At 38.1% G+C, this 14131-nt stretch overlaps 1 protein-coding gene across 1 annotated transcript in view; it reads left to right on the top strand.

Moving 5' to 3' along the window:
• PRKG1 (protein kinase cGMP-dependent 1) overlaps positions 1 to 14131 on the top strand; it is a 1293658-nt gene that overhangs the window by 1254848 nt on the left and 24679 nt on the right. Inside the window, exons 12-13 of the mRNA XM_052661192.1 lie at positions 11218 to 11357; positions 12782 to 12871. Coding sequence (XP_052517152.1) covers positions 11218 to 11357; positions 12782 to 12871 — 230 coding nt within the window. The remainder of the gene's footprint in view (positions 1 to 11217; positions 11358 to 12781; positions 12872 to 14131) is intronic.

Raw genomic sequence — 14131 nt, 5'->3', positions numbered from 1 at the left:
AAAAGCTTTTATTTTCTAAATGTATAATTATTCAATGTGAATCTAGTTCTTTGTAGATGTAAATAAACATGTTTAATACACAACAACTTCATGTTTTTCTTCTTTTTGAATTTTATGCTGATTTTATGTCTCCTTTATACCCTGCTTCAGCTTTGTTATTGTACCCAGTTGCTATAGAATAGAGCTGTTTACGTTGTTTGCTGAACACAGAGTTTGAGGTCAGTATCTCATAGGTCAGTTTGAGGTCAGTATCTCAAGCTGTGAAGCGATGTCTGGCAATAAGGGAATACTGGAAAATGATGGAGACAGAACCTAGGGCTTATGCATGTCTAGAGGGTCTAATAGTTGGTGTCCTCATTTACTCAGCTATTAAAAGTTTTATTATGGGTCTTTTGCCTCTTTTGGTGTATCTGGTTGAGAACTGTAACTGGAATAGAGAAAGCATACTCTCCTGCACCCCAGTTTGGCTCAGTTTATCTTATAGAAGAGGACCCAAACAGTTCTCTCAGTCCAGGATTTTTTCTTGCCTTCCCTCCCTCCTTCCCTTGCTTCCCCCTCTTCCTTCCTTCCATCTTCACTTATAGAATTTTTCTTTTTACTACAGACCTTATCAGGACTTCCATAAATAACCTCAATTTAAGTAAATATGGGCTACTGAAATCTTATTATACAGACCATGGCTGTATACTTAAATTATTTAGAAAACTATTTCTTCCCAGTTTAAAAAATGTCAAAAATAAAGAAATGATTTTATGCCATCCCATGTGACATGGATTGCCTAATTGAATCCTGTGCTATTTTGTTTAGAGAAAATATTTGTCATTTCTCTTTTGCTGTTGTCCAGCTATTGCAAGTAGGGTGACTCTGCCTAGATTCCCTTTATGCCTTGGGGCCTGTTTTAATGCTCTTCTTGGGAAAGCTACTGCTATTTCATCCATTGTATGCGTGCTCCGTCACTAAGTTATGTTCTGACTCTGTGACCCCATGGACTGTAGAGGAACCCATCAAGCTGCTCTGTCCCTGGGGTCTTCTGGCAAGAATACTGGAGTGAGCCGCCATTCTCTCCTCCAGGGGATCTTCCCAACCCAGGGATTGAGCGTGCATCTCCTGCATTGGCAGACAAATTCTTTACCACTGAGCCACTTGAGATAGCCAGTGCTTTAGTCTTTGAAAATTAGTAACACAGAGAATGCAATAGATAAGCAGATCTCCTTCAGGTGCTGTGGCTGAGAGAACAGAATAAACGAAACTTCCACCTCCCAACAGAATATGCTTGTACTATAAATGCAGGGTCATGCTTTCAGATCATCACGTTTCCATAAGCTACCTTTTTGTTACTTGGGAAATCCACCCTTTATCCTTTGGCCCAAGCTACCACCACAAGTTTGTTGGACTGTTTCCATAAAGTTAAATATAATTAAAATATACTTTTAAAATGTACATTATGTCAAATTTCGGATTCATAGAATTTTCCAGAACCCTTGGATGTAATTTAGTTTAGCCCTTCATGTTCTGAGAGGAGGCCTGAGGCCCAGTAAGGTTATATGACTAATCATAAACCTATTACCAAAGATCCAAGACTAGCATCCAGGTTTCCTGTAAACTTTTCTTGAAATATAGTTGGCATATAATATTATGTTAGTTTCAGGTGTACGACATAGTAATTTGATATTTGCATGCATTATGAGATGATCACAATAAATCTAGTAATCATCTGTCCTCTTACAGTTATTAAAATATTATATCACCATGTTCCTTCTTTATATAGTACATCCCCTTGGCTTATTCTATAACTGAACATTTGTACCTCTTAAATCCCCTTCCCTTATTTTATGACCCCCACCTCCTTCCACTCTGGCAACCACACATTTGTTCTCTGTAAGTCTTTTTTTGTTTAGTTTGTTTATTTTGCTTTTAGATTCCACATATAAGTAAGATATTACAGCATTTCTGTTTCAGTCTGACTTACTTCACTTGGCATACTGCCCTCTAGATCTGTCCATGTTGTTGCGAATGGCAAGATTTCATTTTTATAGCTAATATTTTATATAAAACACACACCATATCTTCTTTATCCATTTGTCTATTGATGGCACTTAGGTTGCTTCCATATCTTGGCTATTTTTTTTATTATGGCTAATAACCCTGCTATGAACATGGGAATGCATACATTGTTTGGAATTAGTGTTTTGGGTTTTTTGAGCAAATACCCGGAAGTATAATTGCTGAATCATTTGGCAGTTCTATTTTTTACTTTTAATAGGAATCTATAAAAATTGGGTAATTGTAATTGCCTATACCAATGGCACTAGTGGTAAAGAATCTACCTGCCATTGTAAGAGATTCAAGAGATGAGGGTCAATCCCTGGGTTGGGAAGATCCCTTGGAGTAAGGAATGGCAACACATTCCAGTATTCTTGCCTGGAGAATTCCATGGACAGAGGAGCAGAGCAGGAGGTTCATGGAGCCACAGAGTCAGACATAACTGAGTGACTGAGCACACACATACCAATTTACAATCCTACCAAGGAGGGTTCCCTTTTCTCCACATCCTCCCCAACATTTGTTGTTTATGGTATCTTTGATGACAGCCGTTGTCACAGGTGTGAGGCAAATTCTCACTGTGGTTTTGATTTGCATCTCCTTTTGATGATTAGAGATGCTGAGCACCTTTTCAGGTTTCTCTTGGCCATCTGTATGTCTTCTTTGGACAAATGTCTATTCAGTTCCTCTGCCCATTTTTTAAATTGGATTGTTTGGAGTTTTTTATGTTGACTTGTATGGTTTCCTTGTATATTTTGGATATCAACTCGTTATTGGACATATTACTTGCAAATATTTCTCCCATGCAATGGGTTGCCTTTTTGGTTTGTTGACAGTTTCTTTTGCCATGCAAAAGATTTTTAGTTGGGTGTAGCCCATTTGTTTATTTTTGCTTTTGTTTCCATTCCCTGAGGAGACATTTTGAAAAATGTGTTACTGATACTGATGTCAGAGAGCCTACTGCCTATCTTTTCTTATCAGAGTTTATTGTTTTAGGGCTTACAATTAAGTCTTTAATCCATCTTGAGTTTATTTTTTGTATATGGTATGAGAAAGTCGTCAATTTCTTATGCATGTAGCTGTTTAGTTTCTCCAGTACCATTTATTGGAAAGACTTTTTTCCCTCATGTATTAACATATCCTTGCTTCCATTGTTATAAATCAACTGACCATATAAGCCTGGGTTAATTTGGGGCATTATATTCTGTTCCATTGATCTTTGTGTCTGTTTTTGTGCCAGTACCCACTTTTTTGATTACTATAGCTTCACAGTATAGTTTGAAATCAAGGGGCATTATACTTGCAAGTTTGTTCTTCTTTCTCAAGATTGCCTTGGCTACTCAGGGTCTTTTGTGTTTCCATACAAATTTTAGAATTATTATTCCTGTGAAAAACGCTTTTTGTTAGGGATTGCATTGAATCTGTAGATGAGCCTTGAGTAGTATGTTCATTTTAACAATATTGATTCTTCCATTTCATGAGCATGAAATAGCTTTTTAACTGTTTTTATTTTCTTCAGTTTCTTTCATTAATGTCTTCTAGTTTTCATGATACAAGTCTTGTACCTCTTTGGTTAGACTCCTAGGTATTTTATTCTTTTGATACAGTTATAGGTAGGATTGTTTTAATTCCTTTCTGATAGTTCATTGATAGTTTATAGAAATGCAGCAGATTCCTGTATATTAATATTGTATTGTGAAACTTTACCAAATTCACTTATAGTTTTAATAGTGTTTTTTGGGGGGGGGGGAGAATGATATCTTTAGGATTTTCTAGATTTAATATCATGCCGTCTGTAAGTAACGGTTTTACTGCTTCTTTCCAGTTTGGATTCCTTTTATTTCTTTTCTGCCCTATTATAGTTAGGACTTTCAGTACCATGTTTAATAACAGTGATGGAGTGGGCATCCTTATATTGTTCTTAATCTTAAGGAGAATACTTTTAGCTTTACACTATTGAATATCATGTTAGCTGTGGATATGTCATGTTTATATATTGAGGCATTTTCCCTCAATACCCACTTTGTTGAGAGTTTTTAATCATGAATCAGTGTAGAATTTTGTCAGAAGATTTTTGTGTCTATTGAGATATTTTATTGCTAAGTCTGTTAATGTGGAGTATCATATTAATTGATTTGCAGATATTAACCATCCTTGCATTCCCTGCTGTAAATCCCATTTGATCATGGCTTATGATCATTTTAATGTTTTGTTGAGTTTGGTTTGCTAACATTTTGTTGAGAGTTTTTGCATCTATATTCACCAGTGATTGGGCCTATAATTTTTTTTTTAATGGTATCTTTATCTCATTTTGGTATCAGGGTGATGCTGGCCTGGGAAAATGGATTCAGAAATGTATTTTTCTCTTTAATGTTAGTACATACAGTATTGTCTAAGAGGCCTCAAACTATCTGTATTTTTTTTAAATCCTTTTTTCATTTTTCTGTTCAGCTTGTGTGATTTCCATTACTTAGATAAGATTACGTATCTATTCCTCTGGGCTTCCCTTGTGGCTCAACTGGTAGAGAATCCACCTGCAATGTGGGAGACCTGGATTCGATCCCTGGGTTGGGAAGATTCCCTGGAGAAGGGAAAGGCTACCCAGTATTCTGGCCTGGAGAATTCCATGGACTGTATAATCCATGGGGTTGCAAAGAGTTGGACACGACTGAGTGCCTTTCACTTCACTTCACTTATCATCTAATCTGTTGATCATTCTAGTGTACTTTTCACTTCACTTACCATGTTCTTCAGATCTGTTTGGTTCTTCTTTATATTTTCTAACTCTGTGGTAAAATTCTGTGTTTATCCATGCATTTTTATGATCATTAACTTGAACTCTGTATTGGGTAGAATGCTTATCTGCACTTTGTTTAGTTCTTTTTCTGAGGCTTGGTCTTATTCAGTGGTGGGGCTCAGTCCCCACAGAGCTGTCTGCATGACTTGGGCCGGAGGGGCATATCTGGGGCTGGTGCCGAGTACCCAGCACTATTAGGATAGAGTTCCTCAGTTGTGTCTCTCTGTGACCTCCTGGACTGTAGCCTGCCAGGCTCCTCTGTCCATGGGATTCTCCAGGCAAGGATATGGAGTGTGTTGCCATTCCCTTCTCCAGGGGATCTTCCTGACAGGGATTGAACCTGGGTCTCCTGTATTGCAAGCAGCTTGTTTACCGTCTGAGATGAGCCGCTAGGGAAGCCTAATAGGATGGAAAGAGGACTCTGAAGTTGCACTTTGCAGTGCCTGTGTCCACATGGTTAGAACAAGCTCCCTAAAACGGCACCAAGGGTGCTCCTATTGCCCCCCTGCCTCTCCAGAGGCTCTCAGAGATTAGTAAGTAGTTTTGATCCAGGCTCCTTTCAAACTTCTGGGACTTGAAGTGTGTGAGATTTTTGTACATGCCACTTAAGAGTGAAAAAAAGCCCTCCTGCTCTCCCTAACACAAACCTTGCTGGTTTTCAAAGCCAGATGTTATAGGGGCTCATATTTTAGGTGTAGGACACATAGGCCAGGGAGACAAGTGTGAGATTGGACCCCTTGGAGAGGACGTCTGTGATTGTAATATTCCTCTTATTTGTGAGTTGCAGATCCACGGGTGAGGGTCCCGACAGTATTGGGTTCTGCCCCTCCTTCTTGTTTCATGGCAGCTCCTTCTTTCTGTCTTTAGTTGCAGAAAATCTTTTCTGCTAGTCTTCATGTCACTCTCATAGATGGTAGCTCTGAAAGCAGCTGTAATTTTGCTGTGTCTGTGACAGGATACGAGTTCACCGTCTCCCTGCTCTGCCATCTTGCCCACCTCTCCCTGTTATAAGCTTTTCTAAACCCACTTCACCTGTGGTCTATGGCATCAGCTAACCTAAGCAAGCCACCCTTCCCTGTTGTGCATGGAAATGTAATTTGAACTACTTTATAAAGGAACTTTGCATAATAATAGGCTATGTGATATTGTCAGTTCAAACATTAATTTAAAAAATATTTTAATTACAGTATAGTTCAGAAATCCATTTTCTTCCAAAATAATTAAAAGATATCTATAGTGCTAAATAAACTATGAACTGTTAATAAAAAGGTTCAATAGATGAACGGCCAAGTAGATTCTAAGGACCAACCCCTAGTCATTGCACTGAGCTAATTTTAACCTTGCTCTGATCAGAACCCTCTTTCCTAGGAAGTGTAAAGAATTAGGTCCACAAGGAGACAAGCCTTTATAAAGCAAGTGTTTGTCCCAGATAAAAGAAAGCACATATTTAAATATAGCCAGCAATTGTGTCTTCCAAGCTCTTTAAAATACTGGTGGTACTGCGTCTCATCTTCAGGTCCATATTATTTGGGTACCAGATAGAGCCTGATAGTTAAGAATGTGTCAAAATCTTTGTCAAAAATTCCCATATCAAGATTCACCTTGCTCAAGTAGATATTCTTTCAAATGGCAACCCAGTGGTTCACGTTAGAATAACTTTTTATACAAATGAAACTTTTGCTAATTTTAATTTCTGGTATAACACATAGCATTACTTATAAAAAACAGAAGAAAGATATTGAGTATTAGCATTTTTTAATTCATGTTTCCTTCCTAGAATTCCTGAGAAAGAAACCAGTGTGGTACAAGGGTCAGCAATCTTTTACCTAAAGCCTCTCAATCTGCCTGCTTATTCACTGGGTAGTAGTGAAGTAGGTAGGTTGGGAATACAGACTGGTTCAAAACTTCATTCCTGTAGTGGATAATATTTTGACAAAATTGCTTTGGCCTGAAGAGACTATTAAACTAAGAAGCCCAAAAGAATAAAAGCAGCTAACGGAATGTGTTCTCTGTTCCAAACACTATGTTTGATGTATAGGCCCTTTTGTTTCTTCCTCACAGGTAAGAATATTCCCATATTACAGATGAGGAAATAGAGTTTTAGAAATGTGTCCAGGACCACAGTCCAAAAAAAAAAAGAAAGAAAAAAGTTGATATTTAAGCAAAGGTAGACAAGTTTCAAAATTCACATTCTCAACCAGCGCTTTAGCCTGTACATCTAGGTGGTATTGGAATGATCTGCAAAGACAGACCTGGGAATCATGCCTGACCAACCAGGCTGGGAAGGATTCCTGAGCAAAAGAAGGAAAGTATGCATTCCTTTCCTTCTCTTTTGACTGCCTGTGTTCACACTCAACACTGTCATCTCTGACTGACCTGCTATAAAATCATTATCATCATTATTTCAAATTGGCACAAGCGGTGTTGGTATAACTAATTGGGTGGTGGTGGGTTAGTTGATAAGTCGTTTCTGACTCTTTGTCACTCCATGGACTGTAGCCTGCCAGACTTCTCTGTCCATGGGATTTCCCAGGCCAAAATGCTGGAGTGGGTTGCCATTTCCTTCTCCAGGGGATCTTCCTGACCCAGGGGTTGAACCTGCATCTACTGCATTACACGTGGATTCTTTATCACTGAGCCGCCAAATAATTAATTTGGCTAATAGGACAAATAAAAAGCAAACTAAATTTCACCTTAAAATTTTTCACGGATTAGTTTTGTGAAAACACCTTCATAATAAAGCACAATAGTTTAGACTTACTTAATACAAATTGCTGTAACTTACTCAGAGTTTGTGTTGAAATTTAAAAAAATAAGGTATTTTCTTTAAAGATATGACTAGTGTGGTTCAGCCTGAACTTGAATAGGCTGTTATCCTACTGCACACAACTTCTCAAGGTCTTTGCATTCATGGAATCCTAATAGGGTGGATTCCACTGTACTAGAATCCTTTGAGAGAGTCAGAATAAATAGCTATTCTGATTTAAAAGAGACTCTAAAAATTTTTCCATGACCAGAGTCATTATTTTCACTTATCATATAGGTGAGATATGCTAACTGTACAAATTAACCATTTGCAAAAAGTTAAAAAGAACTAAATCAACTAAAAATCTCCCTAAGAGACCATTGTTAATATATCAGTGAACACATTTCTATTGGACACTTCGTAAATATATTTTGTATTTAGATGCAGATGGACAACTGTCCCCAAAATTCAGTTGACATCCTAGAGATGATGTTATTAATGTAGTAGGCTGTGTGGCTGGGAATAATACCACATCTTAGTCATTCAAGGAAAAATGAAGGTTAAGAAAACATGTTGTAAGCATAAAAACTGAAAATTCAGAGCTGAATTATATAGATATTTGGTATGTATATTTTCTATGCCATATCAGCATACAGAAATCTTTTCTTCCTTCTTATGCATAAGGGCAGTTTTGGAAAGAAGGAAAAGAGTAAATGCTATATACTTGTCATTTATAAGTTCCCTTGCTCTATCCTGTTAAGCTCAGATATACACAGTATGGTGCTAAGGTGCCAGCTCTCTTGTGGCTTTGTCAGGGATAAGTCATCATGGCTTATTTCACTCTTTCTTTGATTCACTTAGTCAACAAATACTTCATGAGCATTTATTCTATGTCAGGCACAGTGAACAAAAACATCCCCAGTCTTGGGTTGCTTACAGAATAGTGAAAGGAGACAGATACTAAACCAGCAATCAGAATAAATATTTGGTGTGATAAATACAGAATAAATATAGCTTGTGATAGAGCTATAGAACACTGCAAAAGGGAAGGGAGTAGGTGGTTCTCTTTTATGTAGACCGGGGTGAGGAGACACTTTCTAAGTAAGGAAACATTTGAACAGAGAATTTAGGAAACTGAGCAGCAAGCCTGGAGGGTAACTGTGGGAGAATATTTAGGCAGGCATGGGCAAATGGCCTGAGGTAGGAGCTTGCTTGTTGTGCTCAAGGAGCAGCAAGGTATCCAGTGTGACCTGAACACAGTGACCCAAGTGGGGAGCAAGGCTCACAGGGAGCAGGAGTTCAAATGAAGCAGGGCCTTGTAGGCATCTGTGACAGCTTTGTCTTTATCATGAGTGAGCTGGGAAGCCACTGCAGTCTTTGAGCACAGAAACGACATGATCTCGCTTTGTTTTAAGGATAGCATTTGAGCTACCCAAGATACCTGAAGAGAGACAACAACAAATGCCCGTATGGCAGTACTTTCTCATGTAAGGTCACAGTTAACTCCATACAGTACGTGGTGGTATCCTCAGCCAGAACTGGGGCTCAGAGAAGTTACTCAGCTGACCAAGAAGATAAGAGACAGAGACCTTAAGTGGAGTTAGGATTGAAGTCCAGACCTGTCACCCTAAAGCCAGAGTTCTTTCTTCCTAACCTATACACAAGTTAAAATGTTAACATCTCTAGAGAGAGTAATTGTTACATTGTGTGACCTACTTTTCACGTTTATCTGGGTAAGACTCTAAAGAGGGAATATGATCAGATTTCTTCTCTGAATGTTAATACTCTTTTTTAACTTGTTATTATATATTGTAGTATAGCTGATGAACAATATTGTGATAGTTTCAGGCACACAGCAGAGTGATGCAACCATACATACCCATGTATTCATTCTGCCCCAAAACCCCTCCCGTCCTAACACTAACATTGAGCAGAGTTCTCTGTACTATACAGTAGGTCCTTGCTGGCCATCCATTTCAAATACAGCAGTGTGTACTCGTCCATCCCAAGCTCCCTATCTGTTCCCTCCTCATTCCCCCAGCAACCATAAGTTGGTTCTCTAAGTCTGTGATTCTGTTTCTGTTTTATAAATAAGTTCATTTGTATCATTTCCTTTCAGATTCTGCACGTAAGGGATATTCTGTGACATTTCTCTTTCTCTGACTGACTTCACTGTAACAATCTCTAGGTCCATCCATGTGAATGTTAGTATTCTAACACAGCTCATTTTTCATGCCATCTTTCTTCTCTGTCCAGATTTCTTTTAGAAGTGAATTTTCACATTTTGTATTTTACTCTGAACTATAACTGAGTTCCTTTGCATCACACTAATCTATCATCTCAACAAGTATCACAAACGGCATAGAGGGCCTTTAGCTATTTTAGGCATTTTCAAATATCCATTTTCCCTTCTAACCTGTCATAGATTCTCAAATGCTGGCAGCAAACTGAAGCCTCTTTATCTGAAGTGTCTTCATGTTTTCTTCTAAAGACCTTGCCACATTAATGTCTTCTCAGCTGAATTCAGCCTGTCCATGTGTACATGAACAAGACACCGAGAACCTTCACCATCCTTGCAGCTAAAGCTGTAAGCAATTCATACTTCAGTTGAAAAGCAGAAATGGCTCATTGTCTTATTTCTCCAGCACTTTCATTAGTTCAGAAAAACGTGGGCTGTTTAGTATTATCTTGAGGATTCTTTGTCCTGAGAGCACTAGATGATAGCTTATGTTAGGTGATTAGCTCTGCTCTCTCTCCTCTTTACAAGTCACCTTGTTGAATTCTTTGTAAAACAGTGAACACTAGCACCTATATTTGGAACAGCATCTGGAGGACCCAAGCCCCTCCAGAGTCACCAAGAACCAAGGGGGGCTGCAACAGAGGCCTGGAAGCACTGGGGACACCAAGGCTCAGCTTAGGTCTCCTAGTTAGTATAACCACGGAGTAAAGTTCAAGGTCAGAGAGGATTAAAGCCATCATACCTACTTTGAGAAGACAAAGGAAAGTAGTTTCCAAAATCTTTTGAAAAACAAAAAAAATCTTATTACCATCTCTTTTTTCTTTAACTGGAGAGAAGGGAAAGACTGAGATAACAAGAAGTAACAGTACATAAATTTTCAGTCTCAGCAGAGACAAGGGTCTGTCACTGAATTAAATAACTCTAGAAGTGTTTGTGGACTAGAACTAAAGAGGAAAATCATATAGGACCATATGGCCTTACTTTTTCAAAACTCACTAGAAGTAATAAAATTAGAGAAGAAATTAGTTTTTATTTCTACTTTTCTGATTCAAGGAGAAAAATGGTAAAGTATACTCAAACACATAACATGAAATGACATGAAATAATACAAAGAGAATCAAATACACTTGCCCTCTTCTAATCCCAGTGGGCATAAAATTAATTGGGAATCCAGTTGGTGAAAATGTGTCAGGTCCAGTGGAATGAGACTGGGCAATGTCTGTGAGTCCTGGATTTCAAATCCAGCTCCAGACAGCCTTTACCATGACACAGGTGGTGTTCGGGGTGTCATTTCAATGCTCCATGCACCTGTTAGTTTGGAGCTAAGAATGCATGGTTATATTAACTCTGTAGATTTTTTTTCTCACTTACTCCCTTCTGACTTTCTTTAAGGTCCAGTTAAAAAGTGAAGAATCCAAAACCTTTGCAATGAAGATTCTCAAGAAACGCCACATCGTGGACACAAGACAGCAGGAACACATCCGCTCGGAGAAGCAGATCATGCAGGGGGCTCATTCTGACTTCATAGTGAGGTAAGGACCATGAAGAAGGCTGAGCACCAACGAACTGATGCTTCCGAACTGTGGTGCTGGAGAAGACTCTTGAGAGTCCCTTGGACTGCAAGGAGATCCAACCAGTCAATCCTAAAGAAAATCAGTCCTGAATATTCATTGGAAGGACTGATGTGGAAACCTCAATACTTTGGCCACCTGATATGAAGAGTTGACTCACTAGAGAAGCCCCCAGTGCTGGGAAAGATTGAGGGCAGGAGGAGAAGGGGGCGACAGAGGATGAGATGGTTGGATGCCATCACCGACACAATGGACATGAGTTTGAGCAAGCTCCGGGAGTTGGTGATGGATAGGGAAGCCTGGCATCAGGCACAACTTAGCTACTGAACAACAACAACAAGGACCCTGCCCAAGGGTTCAAGTCCCCCATTCCAAGTGGGAAAGCAACCGCTAAGCTCTCTATCATGTGCGCTCACTGTTGTACATTAGATTCACACACAAAAAACATATTTTTAAATCAGATTTTAAGAAAGTTTTCACTAAATAAGAAAGCACTAAAATATTGATTTTTTAAAAATGAGAATCAGATTCTGAAAAAAAAAAATATGTTTTTCCTAAAGGAAAAATCAGACTTCCTAATGTTCCATTTTTATTCTCCATTATTCTGGAACTCTACATAGACCTCTGGTACTTGAAAGACAAATTATTAATACCAAAACTCAAACTATTTTACCTTGAATATTCTTTATTTCAATATTTTTTGAAGATTTTAAAAAATGAAATGACTGTTCCATCTCAGTGTTTTGAGAGCACTCATAGAGATGGCAGTGGGATTTCTTTTTTTTTAATATATGCAGAAGATTTTCTAGTTAATTTGCCAGTGGCACTTGCTGAAAACAGGGTATCACAAGAATTTAAGTGACCAATGCAAAATATCATACACACCTGTAATTTAAAGTGTCATCACTGTATATCCATGTTTATGCATGTTTATGTTTACGCATATTTATGACCAGTAAATAGTGCTCAAGAGGCCATGCTTGAAATGTTAGCCAAATTGGAATTAGAGGAATCCCAAAAAGTCCTCTTGGTCCATAATCATTGGGATTAAGAGAGCATGGTGACCCACTCCAATAGTTTTGCCTGGAGAATCCCTTGAACAGAGGAGCCTGGCAGGCTACAGTCCAAAGGATCGCAGAGTCAGCAATGACTAAAGCAACTGAACACAACACATTTCAAAGGAGAATCTATGCCCTACAGTGTATAAATCATAAACATAACCTCTTTTTCCCTCTTTATGAATTTAGATCCTTCTCAGTCTTTTAATAAAATTTCAAGTTTGGCAAATCAAGAGTAAGACTATAATCTGGGCAATGAAAAATATTTACATGATTTTAAAAAACAGTAATGTTTATAATTCTTGTTTTTCTGTTTGCAATTCACAGATTATACAGAACATTTAAGGACAGCAAATATTTGTATATGTTGATGGAAGCTTGCCTAGGTGGAGAGCTCTGGACCATTCTCAGGGATCGGTAAGTTTTAAGAAATTTTTATCATGTCTGTGAAAATGTAGTTGATGGTGATGGTTTGTAAGGAGAGTGAATTATTATAAAAGACATTTACATTTTATATATGCTTCTATTTCAAAATGTAAAGTAACTGTGGGCCACAACCCATAGTTGACCACTATACACATATGATTTAATGTGAATACGAAACTTACTGTTTCAGATTTGTAACCAATGATATAGGATTAGTCCATCTTAAAAATGGTACCTGTCAAGGTACATACAGAGGCCTTAGTTTAGTGTGAATATCATAATCAGACAACTGTATGCCCTGAATTCACTTCATTGCTGTTAACGATGAAGAGAATTAAACTTATTTTATAGTTGCAATCTGTATTAACGGTCATTGAATTGTTCTACTCATTCTCGAGATAAGAATTCTTTCCAAAGTAACTTTTTTCGTTACTTTTACACTTCTCTTTGGTTTCCCTGGTGGCTCAGATGGTAAAGCATCTGCCTGCAATGCGGGAGACCCAGGTTCAATCCCTGGAGAAGGAAATGGCAACCCACTCCAGTACTCTTGCCTGGAAAACCCCATGGACAGAGGAGCCTGACGAGCTGCAGTCCATGCGGTCGCAAAGAGTCGGGCACAACTGAGCGACTTCACTTTGTTTTCATTCTTTGATCTAAAAATTAACAGAATTTCCAGCTATCCTTTTCATTCCATACCTGATCTTGGGAAGAAAATGAATCAACTTATAAGCAGTATTTCATCCCACCAATCTAACTTAGATTTACTCCTTTTTTGCCCTTTCAGGACAAGTAAAGCTGGTCTGGTTACTGCCTGTTTCTTTTAATAATGCAAAATTACTTTTCTAATTCCTATTTATGTAACTAACAGTCTTAAAAAAATAATCTATAAAATGTCCTGGAAGATTAACAACCTTAAATGTTTACTTAAAAAAAAAAAACAGCATGTTTTCTGTGAATGATCATTCAAAAGGCATCTTTGCTCCTTTGAACATTCATCTTTAGACATGTCTTTATTTGTTACAGTCTCACCCCACAGACTCTCCTTCATCAGGTAACATCTTTGAAACTCAGGGATAGACAGCCTTGATGTTGCCAGAAAGCCATGTTATTTTTTTAACAATTTGTTATTTTGTAGATATCCCCAAATAGAACAGCCAGTTCTTTATAAACTATTGCATTAAAGTCTCATTCCTAATTATATCCTCATGGTACCTTCCTGTCTTTGTGCCCTCTCAGGTCTTTTATTGCCTT

Source organism: Budorcas taxicolor, chromosome 23 (assembly GCF_023091745.1).
Source record: "Budorcas taxicolor isolate Tak-1 chromosome 23, Takin1.1, whole genome shotgun sequence".
NCBI lineage: Eukaryota > Metazoa > Chordata > Mammalia > Artiodactyla > Bovidae > Budorcas > Budorcas taxicolor.
The sequence above is the reverse complement of the archived record's forward strand: the minus strand, read 5'-3'. Positions and strand labels throughout refer to the sequence as shown.